This window comes from Lepisma saccharinum, chromosome 16, assembly GCF_977018435.1.
Source record: "Lepisma saccharinum chromosome 16, izLepSacc3.1, whole genome shotgun sequence".
NCBI lineage: Eukaryota > Metazoa > Arthropoda > Insecta > Zygentoma > Lepismatidae > Lepisma > Lepisma saccharinum.
This window is the reverse complement of record NC_139244.1, coordinates 34860541-34885565: the sequence shown is the minus strand read 5'-3', so window position 1 is coordinate 34885565 and position 25025 is coordinate 34860541. Positions and strand designations below refer to the sequence as shown.

Here is a 25025-nt window from a genome sequence, read left to right as displayed (position 1 = left end):
TCTCACACGACTCTCTCCCACAATCAAACTCACGACACCATCTCTTCACCATACTGTATGAAGGAGCAGTATCCCCTAGTGTATCCACCAAGACCTCATGAATTTTGGATACCGTCCACTTCTTCTTCACAAAATATTTGATCAAAGCACTCACCTCAGTTTTCTCCATTCTGGCACATTGACACAACTTCACTCAGTTAAACCCCTGTAAAAAGAAAACTGTACGCTACTCAGACTTGCAATTCGGAATGAAAGCAAATAAAGGATCACTAAACAATAACAAAATAAAAAATCAATCGTAACGTCATTCCTTCTATGTTAGGGTCGGAGCAACCTGATCGCCCCTCGTAGCTTTTAATATTTGAGCGCGCCCCACAATGCATACGTAGCAAAATTTTTATCACTTTTATCTCAAGTGCGTGCGCTCCTCTACAATAAAAATATTTTGTTTCATCTGTTTTAAAATAAAACACCACGTCAAATAATATTTAGAAATACTCTAAATGCAAATAAAAACTATATTTCTTCATAATCAATTAATCACAATCAGTGGCGTGCCCAAGGGGAGAGGGGGTTCGTGGGGGTTATAATTCCTCTTTGGTCCAATATTCTTTGAAACAAAAAAAACGTCAAAGGCACGAAAAGACGACCAAATGAGGACTGAGTGCCAAAAAAAGTATACGTAACCCCGCCCTTTCGAAAATCCTGGGCACGCCACTGATCACAATGCCCATTTTCCGATTTTGACAATTTCCAATTTTCAAAACGTTCGTACACATACCAACCACCAGCCTTAAATCGATAGCTCGCATATCACACCACCGTGAACAAATCCTAGATAATAGCTGTTTTCAGTGACGGCGATTAGGGGAAAGTTACGTGCCGCTCCTTTTTGCTACTTAATATTAATAGGCCAGTCAATAAGGGGGTCCAATAAGGAAAAAAATTAGGGAAAGCTGGAACAAATTGTATTATCTTCAAGAAAAGGTTCTTAACAAGATACTAATTTTGCACCCCTCTACCACCCTGGATTTGGCCGTCATCTTGGAAAAATGGCGCCCAAAATAAGTTTTTTGCAAATATCTCGCTTGGAAAGTATTTTATAGCAAAAGAGATTATGACAAAAAATAATCTACATAAAATTCTCTACAAAAAATGTTCTGTGCATTTTTCTTCTAGGATGCGCCGTTTGAGTGCTAGCTGAGCGAGAAATTTTATGTTTTTTTTCCCGCTCAGTTTTGCAAGTGCGGAACTAACGAAAACGTCTTTTCCATGATGTTTTGTAGTATTTATATTATATAAAACTGTACTTATTACACTTGTTCTTTCTTACAGAATGTCATTTATGAGTTCAATTGCTTTTATCATTGCATGCAGTTATTTATGACAGCTGTGTGCAGGAGATAATATGTTTTGAAAGAGAAGATAACTCCAAAGGAGCATGTTGACTTTGTCCAAAAAGGTTGTTTCACAATAAAACGCCATTGTAATCAACGGGTCCCGGGTTCGATACCCGTAGGAGACACATTGCACAGTGGTTTGGATCCCAATTTAAACTGTAGGACCAGAACCGATTAACATTACTGTGCGTAAAGTGAACTTAAAACAACAATTCAAACCATAATAAAATTATCAGAAAAGTTCTGGTCAGATATAACAACTGAGCCGTGATGCGCTCCATTAAGAGTTGTTGTTGTTGTTGAGTTGGTGTTTTGAGTCCACTTTATTCACAGTAATGTAATCGGGACTGGACCTACAGTTTAAAGTAGGATCCGAACCACTATGTGCCTCCACCGGTTATCGAACAAGGCGCTTCATTAAGAGTTGTGGGGATGGCAAACGAGTGACCAGAGTCAATGCTAAGTGGATTTTGTGGCATGCTCATTAGTTTCCAGATAAAATAGATGAGCAGCACGTCGATGCACGAAAGTCTCGTATATCAAGGGATAAGCAAGACTTTCAGTTATTTTGTCAGTGAGGCCTCCCCGATGGCGCAGTGATAACGTCGTCTCCTTGTAATCAAGCGGTCCCAGGTTCGATACCCGGTGGAGGCACATATTGGTTCGGATCAAACTTTAAACTGTAGGTTCAGTCCTGATTAGCCTTACTGTGCGTAAAGTGGACTTAAAACTCAAACTCAATCAATCTTTTGTCAGCGATTCTCATCTCACCCGCCATTCCCTGATTTTGATGATATAAAGTCAATGATTACGGAAGTAACAGGGATTAAGAAAACCAATCCTTCTGATGCTTATGATGTTGGAATGTCTTCAATGTTGAGTACCGTTGGTAAAAATTTGGCAAATGTCAAGTTTGAACAAAATAAGAGAGTTAATCACTGGAGTGAAGTGAAAATCAGATGTGTTGTATCCAGTTGATCCAGAGTTTTTATTTAATAAATTATTTTACTAAAGAATCACAAGACCAATTCAGAGAAAACTTTAAGTACAAACTTGCCCCATACCAGTTATAGCTGATGAGGTAGGGATGTGGACAACCAAGAAGCCTTCTCTTTATGATCCTCTTTGTACCACTCGCTGAGAGACAAAGATGCTGCACCGCCAGATTATTCGCATTATACCCTGTAAACGCCTTAAAGATTGAGCAAGGGGACTTGTAGCTGTAGAAAAATTGGGCTATAGTGTTCAAAATCTGACACTGTTGCATTTACTTCTTAAGATTGGTTTCGAAGAGACACGTGCCGCTTCCGTCTGAAAGCTCCCTTCCTCTACTATACTCCGTCCCGGGAATCTCTGGAACAAGGCTGCGTGTTACATTAGAGAAGAGGAGAAAGCTTGTGGGCGGGCGAAGCAGTACACGCCCCTGTATGCGGTTAGTAGCTGCAGTCGTTTTCCCTCCACCATGCAATTATATTCGTTCTCACGTATTCATTGGTCGAGTTACTGTCTTCTCGAGTTACTTCGTTGGCTCGCTCCAGAGATTCCCGGGACAGAGTATAGAAGACGAACGGAGCTTTCAGATGGAAGCAGCACATGTCTCTTGGAAACCAATCTTAAGAAATAAATGCAACTTTTCGAACTGACGCGACACGGCAAGCTGCACGTGTCACTCCAACTGGGGCCTTGTTCGCGATGCCGTGCTTTGTAGCACCTCGTCAGTTGTGCGCGCATACACGGTGAATGTTTTAGACTAAAGGGGGCCGTGTCATCACTTAGCTTCGAAATCCATGTGTAGATTGTGGCCTGTCGCTTTTGCTTCGATCTGCAAGCTCACGTCAATTCTGACGATCTATTCACTTACAAGAATTCTTGCTGGCAGAAGACAAGCGATGTTTTGGTTTCTAACAGTTGCAGAAATACAGACATTATGTTCATTTGTTTTATGTTAAATATTACAAAATTATGTTTTAATTAATATACATATACTACCACTTGAGAATACATTTTCAAGAAGAGTCCTTACAACATTTATAATAGGCATTTTAATAAGAAATAAGGCCTCAAGCTATCATGCAAAAGCGTTTTCTTGAGTTACGCTCTTTCACTCTGGAGAGGGAAAAAAGGTGAAAATACTCGATTCTCTAGCGCCATAATGGTGCTTCCTAGAAGAAAATCACAGAACATTTTTTGTACAGAATTGTATGTAGATTAATTTTTGTCATAGTCTCTTTTGCTGTAAAATGCTTTCCAAGGGAGATATTTCCAAAAAACTGATTTCGAGCGCATTTTTTCCAAGATGGCTGCCAAATCCGGGGTGGTAGAGGAGTGCAAAATTAGTATGTTGTCAAGAACCCTTTTATGAAGATAATAAAATTTGTTATAGCTTTCCCTATTTTTTTCCTTATTGGACCCCAAAATCATCCTTTGTTGACTGGCCTATAAGCCTTGTCTACCAATAGACAATAAATTGTTCTTGGCTCCAGTTTTGGCACCTAATCGCCGCTACTATAAACATGACAGGACTTTCGTACATAAAGCTGTATTACGAGCGAAGCGAGCAAGAAGGTTTGTATTTATTTATTTATTTTTGTCTACGCATTTCTTTGCAAACTAACAATAATATTAATTTAATAAGGTGCAACGACAGTGACTTGACCAGGATTTTCGAAAAAGGGGATGGGGTACGTACATATTTGTTAGTGATCATTCCTTATTTTTCATCTTTTCCTGCCTTTGACGTTTTTAGGGGCGTCCTAACCACCAAAGGAAGGACTATGACCCCCACCTCCCTTTGGACACGCCACTGGGCAACGACTCTTTTGGGTTTTGGCGCTCACTTTGCCTCAGCGCCCGGGGCGGACGCCATTTGTTGGGGTTGCGGGTTGGGTTGTAAGTTGGGCGAAGACTGTCTTGTGGCGTACCTGGCAACCCGGCCGGAGGTTTCCTCTTCTGAGGCCATTACTGTATCTCAAGAGCTGTTTGCTGGCGTGAACTACTGTCATGTGGAGCATATACGAGTAGCCAATAATAAAAACTTGTGACCATGGACGATTGCGTAAAAAAGAAGTGCAATCAGAAGCTGTCGTTGACAGAATAGAACGTCAAATCTCTGAATGAATCGAATGGTGCCGATTTTCTTCTAGTTTCTGTTAGTCCTTTACATTCCAGTGCTCCTTTGCTCTTATTTTCGAAATCTGTGCTTTGTGTGGCAACAAAAGCCAAAACTAAATGCTAAGAGCTGTAAACCTGACCCTCTTAACCTAACAATTCCTGACCTGCAATTCCGCTTAGGTCTAATAATGCATGTGTGGTTAGGTTAGGAGGGCAGCCCCCCCCCCTTTCGCCACTTTTGCCCCCACACTATGCCAAACCTTATCTACCTAGGGAAGTAAACTATCCTTGGCCCAGTTTTGGAACCCATTCGCCGCCACCGACTTTTAGCATTTAATTTTGGCTTTTGTTGCAAAATGGATGTGCCCCGCATCAGAGCACCCTCGTCTTTGGTGCGAGCAATCCCCCAAATTTCGGCGCTGACTCAGCGTAGTGAGGGCAAGGAGTGAAAGTCGGTTGGCAGGTTCTGCCTCTCAAAGCAGATGCGTCACTAGGTTTAGTCTAAGAGTGGCATTTAATTCTTGATTAATTGAGTTTTAGCGACGCGTTTTGACACTTTTGGCTAATCGCAACGATGAGGATGAGTGATGATCAGTGGCGTGCCCAATGGGGGGTTGGTTAGGGTTATAACCCCCCTTTGACCCAATATTCCTAAAAAAAAGAACGTCAATGGTAGGAAAATATGACAAAATACTGGCGGACTACCAAGAGAAAGTATACATAACCCCCCCCCTTTTCGAAAATCCTGGGCACGCCACTGGTGATGATATCATGAAATTGATGAAAGGACACTAACAAATAACATCAATGCCCAGGCCAGGATTCGAACCCGGGGACCCTGGCCTCGTAGCGCGCTTTGCTAACCACTCCGCCACGAAGGTTGGCTCTCTTAATTTTTATTCAGCAAGGTCCTTTCTTGTCTTAGAAATGTAGTTCAATTCGATAAAGGGCAACATCAAATGGAAGCGCGTTTACCATAGCTGTATGGGAACCCATACCACCAAACGCGGATATTGAAGCCTTACATCCACATACAACTTTTTACAACCATAAACGGATTAAGGGAGGCAAAAGAGAGCGCTCCTCCCCCTGAGTCACGAGTCACCTATAGCCTAACTAACAATAAATCGTCAATTTACATAAATGACAATACTCCAATGCGGAAGGGGAAGCAGTGCCAAGGATTGTCTAAAGGGAATAGTCCTCATTTTGCCATCTTTCCGTGCCTGTCACGCAGGCCCGTAGCTAGAATTTATCTCCAGGTGGGGGGTCACGGGTTATCAGGAGGGGCTTTGTAAACCAAGTCCATTTTTTAAAAAAAATATTAAATGAAGGTAAATTATGTTGTGTGTGGGGGGGGGACGCTCATTCATTTATAAATATCATATACTACACAAATACTACATTTTTCTACATCTTTTAAAACATCTCTTGAAGTGTTAATTGACTGATACTGAAATTATTCCTTGCACACCCCATACTATTTTAGATGATACAGATATGTATATCACACACAAAAAACGCACAATATTTAATCACAGTGCCTACAGTATATTCCACTCCCGGCCGAAGCAATTAAACTTTCCTTCCCAAAACTTGGGACCTGTTGTTGACCTTTGCCGCAAATGCGGATGGAACTTGTATGATGACATCAAAGTCGCAGATTTCTGTCTAAACGGGAGGTTGCAACAGGGACAGTGAAGGTACAGATAAAGAAGCTCCCGTATGAAAGAACTTTCTGAAGTCTAGAGAATATTCTAAATACTTACAGCTACTTCTGTACATAAACAAAATGAGCGAATGTAATAGATACTGTTCATATTCTGTGGATTTATCCTTAAAGTTGTGAGTTGTCTACATTTTCACTCTTCACTGCAAACAAAAAATGCAAAATAGTTTACCTAATGTAAAGGAGGCTGATGGCAGTGCCGGGGGGGGGGGGCTGAACCCCCCTGGCCCCTGCCTGGCTACGGGCATGCTGTGACGTTCTTTTATTATAATACTGTGCCAAAGGGGAGAGGCATGACCCCCACCAACCCTTCCTTGGGCACGCCAATGAGAATGAGTCATCTACAACCTTCCGGTTAACTGACTCCCTGCAGTGCAACTGTTACATCTCTCCTCACCTCTGCTTCATTCATTTCAAGAATTAAAAACGAAACCCGTCCATGGCCCATCAATAAGTACAGTGGAAATGCCTACTTACACTTAGATAACTCCAGGTCCTTCGCAACTTCCAACGCCTCGTCCCTTGTCACTTCATGATCCATGTCCCCCGACTCCTTCGCCACGCTGAGCGAAAACATTCCGAAAAGGGCAAAGACGAGCAGCAGCGAATCGGCGCGCATCATCCACCCTTGCAACGGAAGGTCTCAGTTGGCTGAACTTGGCACCTGCACACGCATCACTGTCAACAGTTTACTTAACACCACAATGACCCTTCATCGAAAACAGCACGTGTATAATCTGTTCGTATTCCATCTCGCACTGCGACACCAACAAAACGAAAAAGGCGGTTTCAGCCCATCGTCGTCAGCTCGAGTTTGACCACGTGACGGATATAGCGCCAGGCTGTCCGCGACAAAAATTCCCCTGTCCCCTTTCCTCCTTTTCACCACGTTTGCTTTTGGGTAATGGGGGGAGGAGACGAAAGAAGACCTAAACACAGAAATGTACCTTCCCTCACAAAACGACCATTGGCGATACGTAGGGATTTTTCTCTTGAAAAAGGGATATTTCGAAGTAGATTTTCGCGCTTATTTCCAAGAGGTTGTCATACTAGCATTTTTAGCGATTATTAATTGTTTCTGTGTTCTTCTTGTGCTGAAGCATGTATCTACAATTATAATTTGGTCAGGGTTCTTGTGTGCTGCTGCTGCTGATAGTAGTAGTAGTAATAATAATAGTAATAATAATAATAATAATGAAATAGTAGTACAATGATAAGGGTGTAAGATAATTTTATGGGGGCATAGGCGTAAATTTATCATTAAATTACCATACATTTGGCTTTTCTGAAAACGTTTGGGGGGTGTTGATAAACCGCTCCTTCTATATGACAATTTCTCCTATTAAATTCTGTGTTAGGTAATGGAAAATAGTGTATTAACACTTTTATAGCAACACAAGGGGTCCAGGGTTCGAAGTTTGGCCTGAGCGTTCTTTGTGAGTGTCCCTACAGTCATTTTAACACATCATCACTCACCCTCATCGCGCGATTAGACAAAAAGCAAATCAAACCAAATCAAGCAAATCAAAATGAATGGAAGTTTTCAATGTAGTACACCAATTGCCATTGAGTCTGCTTTTCTTTCATACATTTGTAGACAGAAACCACTTGCTACGTTAAAATGAGTAAAGAATTCAGTTCTCCTGGGAACACAGCCAAGATAATATGATTTCCCTTTGCCGCTTCGAACGAAAATCTCTTCATTATGTGTGAAATAATATAGACTTCTGTTAGGAGTTGATATTGGTTTGATTGATTGATTGATTGATTTTGGTTTATTTTACATCGCTTTTCTGCCACTTTTGTTTCGTTTGGCTAATCGCGAAGATGGAGATAAGTAAAAATGATGAATGGACAATCACAAACACCCATGCCCAGGCCGGGATTCGAACCCGGGATCCTCAGCGTCGTAGCGCGATGTACGTACTTCTGCTAGCATTGATTTGCTTTATTTTACTTCGCTTTTTGGGCCACTCTTGGCTAATTTGCGAAGATGGGGATGAGTGATGATACGATGAAATTGATAATTGAACACAGGCCTCCTCCTCCTAATCAAAGGGGTCCCGGGTTCGATACCCGGTGGAGGCACATAGTGGTTCGGATCCCACTTTAAACTGTAGGCCCAGTCCCAATTAGCCTTACTGTGCACAAAGTGGACTTAAAAACACCAATTCAATCAATGGATAGACACTCACAAACATCCATGCCCAGGTCGAGATTAGAACCCGCGACTCCTGGCGTCGTAGCGCAATGTGCTAACCACTCCGCCACGGGGGCCGGCTTCTGCTAGGAATAGGGACCTATATTTTTCGGTGGTATTTTTCTCTTTTCGCATTTTCAAAAAAAAATTATTTAAAATTTTATTTATACAAAAACAAATTTTCTTCATGCCTATTCTTAGCCACATGTACCCGATACGAACTTGAGTGATAGAATTTCTAAGTTAATCAACATATGTAGGTAGCCTTGAGACTATTTTAAATCAATAGAACCTTTGAGTTACATAAAACTTGATTTATATGACTAACATAACATATAGCGAGAAACGTTTTGTCCTTCCTTAGCAAGATTAATGGCTATGAGCAAGTACAGGTATCTGACTGAAAATTCCAAAATTACATTCACAAACATATTTTAATTGTAAACCATTAACTAAAAGACTTGTACCTATATGTCAAAATAATATGAGTCAATCATTGGAGACATTTACAAGTGCTTCGAAAAATTCCTTGCATTGTGAATAACATTTCATTTTTTAAAGAAATAATGAGAAAGTGATACTGCCCAAATATTTGGGAAGCGTAATTATATGTATTAAAAAATGAGACAAGTATCAGAAATTTCTGTCCTGGCCTGGTATTTCTTGGTACATGCGAGTAAAAAATGGTAAAATCGCGCTACAGATTAAACATCGGGTAAAATAACAAATTTACACTTTTTCTTCATTTACTATGCATAAAAATGTGTTTAGTTGTGTACGCTTATAACCGCTTTCTCTGAATATTCATAATTTTGTTAGGTGTTATCGTGATTGTGAAAATTTAAGGTCCGTCACTATGCAATATAAAGTCAACAGAAACGGGAGTGTTTTCTGTAATAGGCTATAATATTCTATAATTTACATTATATTTCTGAACTAAATATGGTTCACGTGTAAGCAGCCGTTTGTGCATGTAGAATTAGAGTTCTGATTGATTGATTTGCTTTATTTTACTTCGCTTCTTTAATATCTCAAATAATAACTACGAAGTTTGTCTTATTAATACTATTTATGTCTGTATATCTTTTGTGAGTTATTTGTCACGAGTTGTATGTAACGCGAGTTTTTTTCTTTTTATTTATTTATGGGGAATTTTCATATTTGCTGCGGGAATTTCTGTGAAACTGATCTGTCCCCACTGCTGTCGACCCCACCATCGGTAAATGGGACCCAAGCATTTGGTGTTTATCTCTCGGGCGTCATGGTCTTGTACCGAAATGGACTGCGGTTATGAAGGTTCCTTTCAAACCCATCGTCTCATAGTTTATTCTGAATCGATAGAAAGCTTCCCTGTGCCCATTTCCTCACCCCGAAGCAGCAGAACATGTGTGATCCCAAGTAGGCCACGGGGTCCTCCAAAGCGGGGATTTGTAATTCATGCTCCGCAATGTTGACATCGTAAAAGAGATGGGTTTCATTTCGTTCTCTAAGAATAGAATCAAACTTCGGAAAGGATTTCTTTTTAGATTGCTGCCGATTTTAGTGTAAACACAAAAAATGCCCGGTTCGTAATCTAGGTCTAGTTGCTGCTTGAAATTAAGAAATATACTCCCTCCCCGCCTCTCTCGCTCTCTGTCACTCTCTCTCTCTCACACACACACACAGAAACAACAGTTTATTCCCTGTTGCTTTATAATTTTAAGTTGGAAGTGACTAAAGTAGGAATAGCCAAGCTTATTTTCGGTCCCTGCTCTTGGACTTTCAAGGCTGTTTTTTCCCTTGAAATTTTATCTTTAACTCGTACGTTTCGTAACATGTAATCCTTGCTTTATGTTAATTAAAAAGATGGCTAGAACTTAGTTATTAACTACAGTGATCAAATTGATTAAACCAATTAAAATATCTATCCGATCTAACGATCTAAATCCAACCCCTAGGCCTCCCCGATGGCGTAGTGGTAACGTCGCCGCCTTGTAATCAAAGGATCCGGGGTTCGATACCCGGTGGAGGCACAAGTGGTTCGGATCCCACTTTAAACTGTAAGTCCTCTTGAGTCATTTGATTTTACAAATTTTAGATGTTTGGAGATCTATCTATAAAATAATTGTTACGTTTTATTACATGTGTTTGTGCATCCATCTATGTATTCATGTTTATTAATGAGGAGCTCATTAAATATAAAGTAACAGACCTCTCTACAAACATAGGAAATAGTTAGCAAGCCTCATTTATTATTCAATCATTTGCATTGCTATATACTATCAAGTTGCAGATTTGTGGAAGGTAAGACTGTTCCGACAATGAGAACGTCTGTTTAGGGATAATGTGCAAGAGAGAGAACAAACAACACATCATTGGTACCATGAACCAATCCTAACATTTTAATCAAGTACCTGTTGCAAAATAAATCTCAACAGAAAGTTTTATTGTAACAAACCAGAACAAATATAAAATGAGGCCCATTTTTATTATTCCTCTCAGGTGTCATTATTATGTTAACTTTCGTCTACAGGAGGAATTTCATAATCAAACGACGGACTAAATTAATAATTTAAATAGTTTTTTCAACCTTGGGGTAAAACACTTTTAAGTGCACTACATATCAAAAAACATTATAAGCACTATGTGCTACCTCGTAGTGCCCTTGTTCCAAATTCACTACAGAACCTGTCAGTCAATTTACCCCACCTGAACACATAACTCTAAATTTCTAAAACTTGTTCTGCAGTGTTGCGTCAGTGAACACATTCAGGGTGACGTACGAAAGGTTCAATAAAGAAGCAGATGACATTCATATGCAGATGAGCGCTTTTCACGTCGGCAACAATTAATTCCAAAAGAACACATCCGTACATTGTCTGTTGCTGTAGGCACGCCAATTTTTCTTTCACCAAACGGAAGGAAAACTCAACTTTGGATCTACAGAAAACCTTTTCACCGCGGTATTTCATTAAAAGAACAAAACAAGCGTGACGTATTTATATGTAGTTTCCTTTTGTGGGAAGTTGAGGTTTGTTAGCACCCGTGCAATGAAAGACACTGAAGCATAGTGACCCACATTGCTTTCAGAGGCAAGGTCATATAACTTCCTTGGGTAGGATATGTCGAAAAGGGTTGGATGTTACAAGCATCTAATTCCTCTCAAGGTCACGGGAAGGATCGGCGAAATGTGGGTCGAAAGAAGAACCGAACGATACAAACATTTCCTATAGGTTTTGCAAGACTTCGGATTTATCAACCTAAGTAGCACATAAGTTTGATTCCAATTCCAAAATTTTCAAATAAGTGTTCGTGGGTTTGCAAGCCAGGTTAAGTCGGTATTACACTTGGCCTCCAGTCAACTTTTCTTGATGATGAGAGCAGTGCATACGATCGAAGTTTTCCTTAATCGGGGCCTTAACTGGGAACTACAGTTTAAAGGGGGATCCGGACCACTATGTGCCGCCATTGGGTATAGTCGAATTACTTTCGAAACATCTCCAGGACTGCGCGAGTCTGTCTAGCGAGCCTAGTGGGCGTCTAGAACCTGAGCAAGGGGCTTAGCGATAGGTTCTGGGCTGAGTTGACGTCAGCGGCTAGCTTGGTTAATTGGCTGCTTCGAGAGTTGTGACTCGTTCCGATGCTTCAAATGCATAACAGCGAAAAATGTTACAGAAATAATCTCCCTCTATCATTGATTACAAAGCGACAACATTATCACTGCACCATCGGGGAGGCACTCTAAATGGAAGTTACACAGATTTAACCTGCCTGGTAAACCGAGAACACTTGTTCACGTCGCCAGGAAAGCTACTATTCTTAGTTTGTAATAAATTGAACATGAATATCATTGTAACCAACAAATAGAAAATTTCACAGAAACAGCACAACAATCAACCATGTTGCTTTCTCTTGCACATTTTTTTTTTTACGGCGGAGAAAAGTCTTCAACGTTAACTTATATAATTTAATAAACCTGAAACTTTGGGAGGGCAAGTGCTCCTCTTGTCCCCGCCAAGTTACGCCTATGCATATAGACCCACCACCGCATTTGAAACTCTGGCGCTAGTGTTGCTAGGTTAAGTTACGGTGAAGCCTGTAGTTGGCTTATTTTCCGAGGTTTCAGAAAGTTTGGTGCTACAGGTGTTCTTCTATGCAAAGGACATGAATAGCCTATTCTTTGACGCTCTCCCCATATATATTTCGCAATCATTCATACAATTTTTTTTTAATATTATTATTTTTATCTGGAATAAAGGTCAAAGGCATTTTGGGTCTTCGTTTATTCTTATTCCCACCGCCCTCGCAAAGATCATCTCGGAAAGATTTCCACTGCTTTCAGGAAGCTCCTGTTCCTCTTCTTTCTGGCCTTGACTCAGCATGAGAACTGGAGCACAGGCGAAGGGGAGGAACGTGGGAGAAAAAGTAAATGTCCTGAAAAAAGTGTCTGCTGAGAAAAAAAATAAACATTTCATTGCCCCCACGTGCCGCGGTGTGTACTTTGAAAACACGGCTCCGTTCATATTCAGCTTTATTTGATCTATCTGCTCGGAAACGCCTATTTCCCTGGCCAGAACAAACACATGGCTACTTTGATTCTGTCTGGAAGTTCCGAGTCGCTTTAAACACATCAAACACGAAAGATTTTGGTGTTGTTTTTTTTACTTTAAACTAGTTTGGATGACACTGTACCCCTTGCGTGTTAGCAACCTACATATGCACAAGAGTTAAACGTATTGCTGAGCATTCAGGATAGAGTCTTTTTGAAGTGATGGTTATCAGTTCACAGTGACATGATCTTGTAATGCTATGGATTCCAGAACGTTTTGAAACCACTCTTCTCTTTAATTCTATAATTTAATTCCTGACACCCATCTCCTTAATATCACACATAGTTCTCACCGCTTTCTCAAGTTCACACCGTCCCTATCCTATTGTGCAAACTTCGCTTCCGCGCATCAACCACATGAAGTGTATTTTCGATAATTTGCTTACAGTAGGTTTAATGTCAGCCATCTTGAAACGCGCTAATCAGGTGAACTCAACTGCAGAGATGAGAAAGAGAATAAACTAAATGATGGATAATTTGTTTGGTAATACTTATGCATCCCACTCTACCAACCTGTTATAAAAAAATCATCTCAATATCTCCAAATTTACATAATTTCGTGTGCACGTATCGTAAGGAAAGTAGTTTTCGTCCACCATTTTGAAAAACCTCGACCGATTTTTGGGTAGTTCGAATCCAGGTCTGGGCATGCGAATTCTTTGTGAGTGTCTCTTCATTAATTTCATCATACCATCACTCATTCTCTCTCATCCTCGCGATTGGCCAAAAGTGGCATAAAAGTGAGGTAAAATAAACCAAATTAATCAATAAATAATCGACCGTTTTTACTTAAAATGTAATGCCAACAGTGACCGGATTTTTTTCTTCCAGTTTTTCATATTTTTAAGTGTTGTGGCCCATTAGATGTGAATTCAAATTGCATCATAACAACACCAATAGCAACATACACTATTTACAGTACATTTACAAGATTCCGCAGTCTATTTATATTTTTTAAAAATACAATTTCGTATACAGTTCCAGGATTTCATTTTTATCGCAAACATTTGTTATGCAAGAGACAATTATCATGTATTTTTTTTCGTAAAATATAAATCATAAATTAATTCTTGCTTGCATCTATAACATGTACGGTACAGTGGGATCCATGAGTATTACAGTGCAAATTGTCCATCACCATGTTCCTGCACTTTATTTGTCCCAATAAGAGCTTTAGGAATTCAAAGAACGCTCAAAACAAGATGTTGACAACTTCTGCACCAGCATACACAAAAATCCATCGCTTAAAAACACACAGGATGCTAGAGAAAAATTAATGAAAATAGTCATGGACAATTTGCACGGTAATACTCATGGATACCACTATACGATAGTTTATCTTCACCATAATAATGTTATTAGCAGTGCGTTTTTTCTGACGGTACTTTTTATGAAGAACAAAATAAAAAAAAATAATTTGAAGAGTGCCGAAACCTTTGTTTCCAGTAATTTGATTTGATTTGATTTACTTTACTTCGCTTTTGTGCCACTTTTGGCTAATTTGCGAAGATGGGAATGAGTGATTATATGATGAAATTGATGAATGGACTCTCACAAACATCCATGCCCAGTCTGGGATTCGAACGCGGGACCCCTGGCGTCGTAGCGCGATGTGCTAACCACTCCGCCACGGGGGCCGGCTTCGTTTCCAGTTAAAAAGCACTGGTTGTTGTTAATACGTATTAGCCCAAGTATTCGTGAGAGAACGAATCCAGGCACACGCAACATAATGTGGTCATGATACAGTTACGTACACGAAAATCAACAAACGAACAAAAACACCAACGAAACGCAAGTTCATTCCCGATGTAAACAAAATCTTCTACTTCTTCTTTTTTTAAATATATCTATCTCATAGTAGTGGGCAGTCCGTCTGATTAAGGGGGAGGGGGTGGCAAAAGCCTTGATGAAAGTTTGGTCGGAGGAAGAAAAACCTCATTCCATATCACTGTTTTATTGTATTGCTGGGTACTAAATAGGGGGCGTATATAGTGTGCATCCGGACCCACCGAAAATCACTGTTTTATAAGAATTCCAGCTTCCGTGGCACAAAAGATTTCTGTTCCCCTCCCCCCATTATTTTCCTTCTCTGTGGTTCAGACCAATTTACATAAAAACATGATATCGTACAGCAGATTCAATCATTCATTTCCAATCATTCATTTCCAATGTATGACCAATTTATTCAGTGGCCACATAGCTAGGCTAACAAATAAAATGCATGAGTCTTAATAACAAGTAATTTGCTGGAGAATAAAGTGAGATAGTCCACTTACATTGGAAATAAACCCGCCCTAGTTGCTTGGAACTTTCGTACGTTTGAAAATACTTTATTTCTTAAGAGAATAATATTGTTTAATAACGGCAATAAGATTTAACTACACAAAATCTCTAAGTCAGAGTATTAGGAGAGGTAACTGTTCCCTCTCTGCCCCCCCCCCCCCCGGTGCGCACGCCTATGATCTATCTATCTTTACGGCCAACTGTAAAAATCCTGAATTCACTTTCCTCGCCAGAACGAGTGTTTTGCTTCTGCTGTTTCGAATCATTAAAACCCTACTCTCTGCGTTATTTTTGCGCATTTTACAATGTGATAACTCTTGGCCTATAAACGATAGCCATCGTAATTTCGGAACACTTGTCCACTACAGTATTTCCTTCCAACCAGGCCAAGCAAACACGGAAATCTTTCTCCGAAAACCAAAAAGAACACAACCGAGGAAATTAGACTCGAAAGAAGGAAGTGAACCAAGTTATCATGCAAAATTATGTAACAATCGTAATTGAAGGACGCTATTTTCTTCCTGAATTCTTGTCGTGGTCATTTCGAACTTACCGTAACCCGAGCGTTTGTTATCTCATTGCGTAACGAAGACACGGATCCTGGGGAACAGGTCCCTGTGCGCAGTGGCTATTTTCAAGCCCTAATCAGAGTTCACAGAATACACAGCACTTGAACACGTCAATCAGTAATTGCCTTTCTTAGTAGTCTGTGCTCTTGTCCTCGAGTGGACTAATTTACCTACAAGTAGCTCGTCATAAGTAAAGACTGAATCACACGAGGCTAGATTCGTTGCTTGGACTTGGACTAATGGAGTGGTTCTTTTCGTCTGCTAGTTTTCGCCTCACACGATCTACTCTTTACCGTACTTGTTGGTCGACTTTTGCTCGCACAGAGTAGACAAGCTAAAAAATGGACGAGCGACTTGAAGAAGAACATCGCAGGAGAATAGATACTGCTGCTGTTTTCCTTACAATTGCCAAAATAAGAAGAAAAAGAAAAAATATGGGCTAGGAATTGGTACAAAAACATTAATGGTAAATCAAGGTGTACTCAACATGCTTTTAATTGCAACGTCCGCGCGCCGGAGCACTGCACACTACACCCCGGAGCGGTGCAAAAGTGTACCCATATATGCTAACTTGTAGCCAGCCGAAGACATGGACTCAAAGTATCTCAGGGCTTGCGGGGTTTAATATTGAAAGGTCAAAGGTCAACTTGTAAAAGTTTATTTATATTTATACACGCATGTAAATAACCTGTTTAGCACATACGCTCTTAAATCCTCCTCAGTGAGGTACCTGGGCAGTATTAGTATTCTTATCTAATTTAGGGGGGACCAACTAGTACAGGTAACCAATAGGAACCTTGGTAGTCGTCACATGCCACGCCGCCTGGGGACAACATGCGAAAGCGTCCAATCAATAGTGAGGGACGGGCCAAGGGCCCGCGGTTTCACAAAGGTGTTGGTATGAAAGGACGCCGCAAAGTCAATCCAGCTACGACAAGGGAACGGTTCGGTCCCTTGGTATGTCCAGTCAGTAGCAAGAGACGGCAAGGTACAAAGGGAAGGTCTGGAAGCACCCAGGAGACTTGGGCTTGGGCCGCCACGACCCAAGGTTAGCACACCAAGCTCTTATGGAGCAGACCAGGTAGGTAGGAAATCTGCTTTTCTTATCCTCCTCCTTCCTTCTCAAGGAAGCTATTGGATCCTGGTAGGGGAAAACTTCCAGACTAGATCTGGGAACCAGGTCTTTCGCAGTCGGCATCTGGCAGTCGACTCAGCTCCGGGCCTCGCTGCTTTGTTTATATACTGTTTGGTGGCAGCACTGAGGCGGGTGGAGAAGATCGGAACTAAGCCGGCTGCAGCGTTGCAAACTCCCTTCAATTCACGAGATGCAACTCGTGCATTATAAAATATCAAGTTTAGCATTGTAAAAACCACTAGCATGTGGCGATATAAACTTAACACTTGTGTGCTAAACTGAACACGTTACATTAAAGAAATTACAAGATAAAGAGATTCAACAATGCAAGTTACAAATTAAACAACAATTACTACACAAAAGATAACTGAATGCGTAAACCACGCAGGGTATTTAGCATGCTTTCTTTAACCAAAACGTGTGTGCCATAACAATATATGCTTCATGCTTAACAACAATGCACTCAAAATTAGATAAAAGATAAATCAAAAGCGTAAGCCTCGCAGGGCATTTCTCAAGCATTAATAATTATATATGAAAGAATATGGCTATCACGCAGGATAGCTACATGTGATGACCACGGAGGGTCGTTACATATGCCCCTCTCTCGGGCAAAAAATTTTGAGGAAAATTAAAAAGTTTAATTTTTCAGAAAATTTTTTTGGTAAACCAGAGTCTATATCTCTTTTACTCTTCAATCACTAAGTCTTTTCTTCATTCACTATTTGTCTTCTCCGTTCGGGGGAACACCTGAAGAGACGAAGGTTGTCAAAATTCACTCGGTCGACTGGGTTCTTGGTCGTCGGGTTCAACAGCAGGGCAGTGTTGCTTCGAACATCCGAGGCGACATAGGGGCCAATGTATACCTCAAACAATTTGGCGATAGTCCTATTCTTTCGGGAACTTAACTTGTGATTCCTGACAAGAACCAAGTCACCTTCTTCTAATTGAAGAGCGTTTCTTTTTACCCTAATTCTTCTTTTCTTGCTTTTGGTGCTTTCCCTAGTCCTTGCCATGAATAGTTTCTGATTCCAATTAGATATTTGGGAATCTGCTTCATTCATGGGCCAATTGAAGTGGTCCAAAACTTCATTAGGCACAGGCCTGTTAAAGAATAACTCGGAGGGAGCGTAACCGGTCGTGTCGGAAACAGAGTTGTTTAGAAGCCAAGATATTTCGGTTAAGTATTTTGACCAGGACTGGTGCTCTCGATGACAGAATAGCCGGAGTAATCTTACTATTTCCTGATTCATCCGTTCGATGGTATTGCTGCTAGGATGATAAGCGGTGGTGAAATAATACTTTATTTCCTTTTTATCCAGATATTCCTTCCACAAGCCTGATGTGAACTGCGTTCCTCTGTCTGATAGAATGGCTCTGACTTTAGGAAAGTGGGTAAAATATCCTTTCTCCATCACATTAATGATCTCTCTGGCCGTGCCTCGCCTCAGGGGATAGACAGAGACAAACTTCGTTCCTACATCAACCAAGATGAAGACGTATTGATAACCCAAAGACATAGGTAACTTTCCAATTAGGTCGATGGACAAAAGTTCATGCGGGTCTTTCTGGTTAATGTGTAATTTGTCTTTGATGATCCCAAGTTTATCCATCTTTGTCTTCGCACAGGTCAGGCAATCTCTAACATGTCTGGCTACGTCTTGTTTTAATTTAGGCCAAAAATATCTGTTCTTCACTCTTTTCAAAGTCTTAGCCATGCCAAAATGTCCTAACTCATCATGGTTCTCTCGTAAAACCTTATCTTTTAATTTCTCAGGAACACACAATTTCCAGGAGACTTCGTCGCCCGTAGTTTTTCTAAACAGGAGATTTCCGTACAACTGATACAACCTTCTCATCTTGGACTCAGCAGGGGAGTCTTCATCTTCCTTCTGTCTCAGTACTTCCAAGATGGAAAGGCAGAAAGAATCATGCTCTTGAGCTTGCACCCAATTCTCGACATTGTCTACTTCTCCTCTTTCCTGCCAAATGTAATTAACATGGAAAAATTTTGGTTCTTCATCTTCCTCACTGACTTCTGCAGGATAACGACTGAGTACATCTGGCACTACGTTTTCCTTTCCCTGTATATAGATAATTTCGAATGAGTAAGATTGTAATTTGAGAGACCATCTAGTGAGGCGACAGTTCCAATTTCTAGAATTTTGGAGCCAGACCAATCCCCGGTGATCTGTATATATCTTGAAATGTCTTCCTCGGAGATAAATTTCGAATTTACTTACACCAAAAAGTATGGCTAGGCATTCCAGCTCATGGATGGAGTAATGCACTTCATTATTCTTCAGTTTTCTGCTCGCATACTGGATTACAACCTTTTCTTCATCTAGTTCTTGGAAAAGGACACAGCCTAATCCTTTTGTGGAAGCATCGCACTGTATGCAAAACTCTTGATTTAAATCAGGCTGAGCTAGAGCAGGAGCGGTTACTAATTCTTGCTTGAGCAGGTCGAAAGCTGATTGTTGAAAAGTACTCCAAGTCCACTTAGCACTTTTGGAAAGCAATTTCAGCAAAGGTTCTGTTTTAGCCGAAAAATCCTTTATAAATTTTCGCCTCCAATTGGCTAGTCCTAAAAACTTCCGAATATCTTTCTTGTTCTTTGGCAAGGGAAAATTCAAGATGGCTTCATTCTTTTTCGGGTCTATTTTTATCTGGTCACCCGAGATCACATGTCCTAAATACACTAGTTCACTCTTTACAAAATTGCACTTTCGAAGTTTTACTTTTAGTCCTACTTCTTCTAGTCTGAGTAATACTGCTTTTATGTGTTGAAGGTGGTTGCTGAAATCCGCATCAAAGATTAGAAGATCATCTATGTAAACTGTCAAATAATTTTCCGTTTCAGGGCCAAAAACTTGATGCATGACAGATACGAAAGTAGATACAGCGTTAGATAAACCATACGGCATCTTCAAAAATTCGTATTGCCGACCTTTGTATGAAAACGCAGTATACCTTCGGCATTCTGGCTTCAAAGGAATTTGCAAATAGCCTGAGGCCAGGTCCAAACTCGTGAAATACCGCGCTTGTTTAAACTTCTGTAAGGATTCATCAATGGGTGGAACCGAACTTTTGGGAACTATCATCAATGCATTCAATTGTCTAAAATCCAGGCATGGTCTCACACTTCCATCAGGTTTGTCCACGACTAGCAATGGATTCAGGTATGGTGATACAGATGGTTGAATAATGTTCCAGGTCTTCCATAAGCTGAGCTCTTCCTCTAGAGCTGCCCTTTTTGAAAGCGGTACTGGATACGGCGCACGATGAACTGGCTCATTACTCTTCAGAAGGATTTCACACTCTGCACTTTCCATTGTTCCGGGCTTCTCTGAGAATACTTCCAAAAATTGAATCAGCACGTTTAACAACTCCTGCTTCTGGGAATCTTTTAGAATATCTACTGTGTCGACCTTCTCCCTGAGGTCCGTGGGTTTATACATCCATTTCTTGTCTCTCTCTTGGACATTTTGGATATACCTCACAAGTTCAATATCCAGTGGATTCCCTTCCTCATGTTCAGGAGTTTTCCCGAAATTCAACTTTACAGAGTTTTTCCTGAAATTTATCTCTGCCTCGTGCTGCCTCAAAAATGGCATGCCCAAAAGAAGATCCGTACTAAATCCCTTCAATATAAATACTTCAGTACTGAAAGTCATTCCACCTATTTGTAGCTCTACTCGCCTACTTCCAAAAACTCGCTTTCTGTGGGTACCAGAGAAATCAACTAATCTTATTTCTGGAACCTTTTGTACCTGAATGCCTGGTATTTGATCCTTTAGTTTAGTCCAGACATTATGACTTAGAATTGAACATTCGCTTCCGGTATCAATTATACAGTTTATCGGTATTTCCATTAATTTTGCAGACACTGCTGGTGATTTGTAACTGGTCTTAGAGGCTCGTGCAGATTTCAGATCACTTTGCAAATTTATTTCCTCTGTTTCGGACAATTGAAAATTTACTTTTAGTTCCTGGATAGATCTTAGTGGTCGCTCCTCCGAGGCCCCTTGCCTAAATGGGAACGAAGCACCTAGACAAGGCTCTAGTTTGTTTGACTAGACTGTGACCTTTGGTTATGCAGGAAGTCCCGGGTTGTCTCTAGGGCTTCCTCCTGCTCAGAGGTCAAGTCTTCTCTGGTTGGTGACTGCCTTCTAGTCTGTTCTGCACCCCGAGGTGAGTATCGTCTAGGGGAACTCCCATCCTGATAATTCCTTATATCAGGGAAGCTTCGACCTCTTTCTGGATAAGGTCGATTAAAGTTCCTCTGACCATCCTGTTGGCTGCGGTCCGCTCCTCTCCAGCCTTGTCTTCTATAAAACTTTGGAGTCCTCGCAGCATTCCTTTCTCTACCGCTGGTTCTGGTCTCGATGTTGCGGACTTTGAAGCTCTTATTATTGATTCCAGACTCTTTACTCTTGGGGTCTTCCTTATTTCTCCAGGCATCGGGATCGTCATAGATGTCGAAGTCCTTGAGAAAACTGGTCAATTCATCAACTGATCTTGGAGCATGCGCAAGGCAGAGGTTCCGGATACGATACGGCAGCTGTCCTATTATTAGATTCAGCACTTCACTTTCGCTGAAATTGTCACTCAAGTTTCGATAGGCAGCGTAGATGCTCCAAGCGAAGCTCTCCATATTCTCGTGGACTGGGCGAAAATATCGTCGATTTCTTACGGCAGTTAACTGTCTTTGTTTGGCTTTCTCAGAGGCAAACTCCTCCTTAAATCTTAGGCAAAAGTCGGCATAGTTGACAAAACTATCTATGTTTCCCGCCAGCCAATGTTCCGCCTTGCCTGCAAATACTCTAGGAAGTAACTCAAGTCTATAGTGCTCAGGTATCTGCATAAGCTCGAAACTGACATTGAGCTCTCTAAGGTACTTCTCTGCCGATTGGGCCTCGATATCGCCTTTGAATTTTGGTATGTGGGCGATATCAGCCATCCTAGGCATCTTGAAATCGGCTCTACGTCGAGGAGGAGATCCATCAGAACTGTCTCCCTCTCTAGGTCGCTTGCCTCTATCTGTTCGAACTGTTCTTTCGACGCAGTAGGGACTTTGCACTACTCTAGGAGGTTCAAAGGTGACCGCTTCCGGGTTTAAGCTTCCACCCCGTTCAATAGAATCCGGGAGTACATCTGAAGTGGCTTCGGTTTGCAACTGCAGTCTTTGAAACTTATCCTGCAGCTCACCTACTCTTCTAATTATAGTTCCAGTTTGTTCATGGATCTCTCTTCGAAGGGACACTTCCAGTCTCTTGGTCTCTTCACGGAGAGAGTTCACTTTTTCTCCAGCAGTTGTTACAACTTCTTCCCGGAGATTCTGCGTCAATGCATCGGCAGCCTCCTCCTGCTCTCGTACAGTTTTTTCCATCTGCTCGGTCCTTTCCCCAAGGGTTTTTACCACTGAACTCATTGCTTCGACAGAGGCCTCTATATGTTTAACCCTCTCGGGATCGTCACTTTCAGTTTCTTTCCTAGTAACTTCCCCTCTAGACTGGACCAGTTCTAAGCAGGTATCTAGATTCCTCTTCATCTGTTCATGCTCTCTTTCTATCTCTCCACGCCACTCAGCTAAGGGCTCTAGTTGTTCTTCTACTACCCTTACTACCTCCTGTTGGCAAGAGATCCGGATTTTCTCCAACTCTTCTCTAACACTTTCTCGTTGGTCAACCTTAAGCTGAGAGAAAAACGTTCGCAACTCCTCCCTACTTTTCTCGGCTTCTAGCTGCCTTCTTTCATTCTCTGCCTCTTTTTCTTTCTTTCTTTTTTCTTCCTCTTCTTCCTTTTCTTTCTTTCTTTTTTCTTCCTCTTCTTCCTTTTCTTTCTTTCTCTTTTCTTCCTGACTTTCCACCAGGACACGGAGAACTTCTAACTCCCTTTCTCTTTTCTCTTCAGCTTCTCGCTTCTCCACCTCTCTTTTCTCTTCAAGAGACTTTATCAGAGTCCTAAACTGATGTACCTCTTCTTTCCTTTTAGCTTCTTCTTCTGCTTTCTCTCTTGCCCTTTTAGCTACTTCTTCTGCTTTCTCTCTTGCCCTTTTAGCTTCTTCTTCTGCTTTCTCTCTTGCCCTTTTAGCTTCTTCTTCTGCTTTCTCTCTTGCCCTTTTAGCTTCTTCTTCTGCTTTCTCCTCTTTAATACGGGCTGTCTCCTCTTCCTTCTCAAGGAGTCTCCTCTCCTCCATGGATTCGACCACCTGTCTCAGCTCTAACAACTCTTTCTTTCGAGTTTTCTCTAATTGAGCAGTTTCCCTTTTTCTTTGTTTTTCATCAGCTTGTCTACGCTCTTCTTCCTCTTTCTTTTCTTTACGTCTCAGTTCTTCCTCATCTTTCTTACGCTCCTCTTTATCTTTCCTTAACCACTCCAGCAGCCAATGGTCTGATTGGGTCTTACTTGGAAGACTTGGTTCAAGCAGGGACGCTACCAAGGGTGCTGATAAGCATGTTTTACACCTAGCCTCTGCATCAGTCTCTGAGGTCTCTTCTTGCCCCTCACATCTCAAATGGAAATTCTTGAGACACTGGAAACACTGGAAGGACTCCATCTCGGCTCCAGAATCATCACAGCATGCGAACCCAGTCTCACCTTCCATGGTTTTTCTCCCTCTGCTCCGTAGACTCATTCCGGACGTTTCTTTTTCCATTTTGTCACAATCGTATATGTCACAACACTTTACCTTCGTGAATTCTGTATGGTTTCACCGAAAACACTTCACTACCTTCGTGAATTCAATGGACGAACACTGTCACTAACTCTTGCACTACAACCAGTGAGCCACTTCTAGTCCATATACGGCTTCACCACGTAACTAATCTGACCCCACGTTTTACAAGTCGAGCCCTGTGTTTTTGCAAATCGGGCCCCACGTTGGGCGCCAAAAACTTTTGCAACGTCCGCGCGCCGGAGCACTGCACACTACACCCCGGAGCGGTGCAAAAGTGTACCCATATATGCTAACTTGTAGCCAGCCGAAGACATGGACTCAAAGTATCTCAGGGCTTGCGGGGTTTAATATTGAAAGGTCAAAGGTCAACTTGTAAAAGTTTATTTATATTTATACACGCATGTAAATAACCTGTTTAGCACATACGCTCTTAAATCCTCCTCAGTGAGGTACCTGGGCAGTATTAGTATTCTTATCTAATTTAGGGGGGACCAACTAGTACAGGTAACCAATAGGAACCTTGGTAGTCGTCACATGCCACGCCGCCTGGGGACAACATGCGAAAGCGTCCAATCAATAGTGAGGGACGGGCCAAGGGCCCGCGGTTTCACAAAGGTGTTGGTATGAAAGGACGCCGCAAAGTCAATCCAGCTACGACAAGGGAACGGTTCGGTCCCTTGGTATGTCCAGTCAGTAGCAAGAGACGGCAAGGTACAAAGGGAAGGTCTGGAAGCACCCAGGAGACTTGGGCTTGGGCCGCCACGACCCAAGGTTAGCACACCAAGCTCTTATGGAGCAGACCAGGTAGGTAGGAAATCTGCTTTTCTTATCCTCCTCCTTCCTTCTCAAGGAAGCTATTGGATCCTGGTAGGGGAAAACTTCCAGACTAGATCTGGGAACCAGGTCTTTCGCAGTCGGCATCTGGCAGTCGACTCAGCTCCGGGCCTCGCTGCTTTGTTTATATACTGTTTGGTGGCAGCACTGAGGCGGGTGGAGAAGATCGGAACTAAGCCGGCTGCAGCGTTGCAAACTCCCTTCAATTCACGAGATGCAACTCGTGCATTATAAAATATCAAGTTTAGCATTGTAAAAACCACTAGCATGTGGCGATATAAACTTAACACTTGTGTGCTAAACTGAACACGTTACATTAAAGAAATTACAAGATAAAGAGATTCAACAATGCAAGTTACAAATTAAACAACAATTACTACACAAAAGATAACTGAATGCGTAAACCACGCAGGGTATTTAGCATGCTTTCTTTAACCAAAACGTGTGTGCCATAACAATATATGCTTCATGCTTAACAACAATGCACTCAAAAT

The 25025-nt window shown here is 41.4% G+C and overlaps 1 protein-coding gene across 2 annotated transcripts in view; it reads right to left on the bottom strand.

The window, feature by feature from the left end:
- LOC146000016 (uncharacterized) overlaps positions 1–25025 on the bottom strand; it is a 67208-nt gene that overhangs the window by 23880 nt on the left and 18303 nt on the right. Inside the window, exon 1 of one of the 2 annotated variants that reach the window (XM_083137323.1) lies at positions 6718–6907. The exons of the other annotated variant lie outside the window; for it this stretch is intronic. Within the exon in view, the coding sequence (XP_082993449.1) occupies positions 6718–6862 (145 nt within the window). The 5' untranslated portion in view covers positions 6863–6907. Of the gene's footprint in view, positions 1–6717; positions 6908–25025 lie in introns of those variants that run through there. 2 annotated transcript variants of the gene reach the window in all.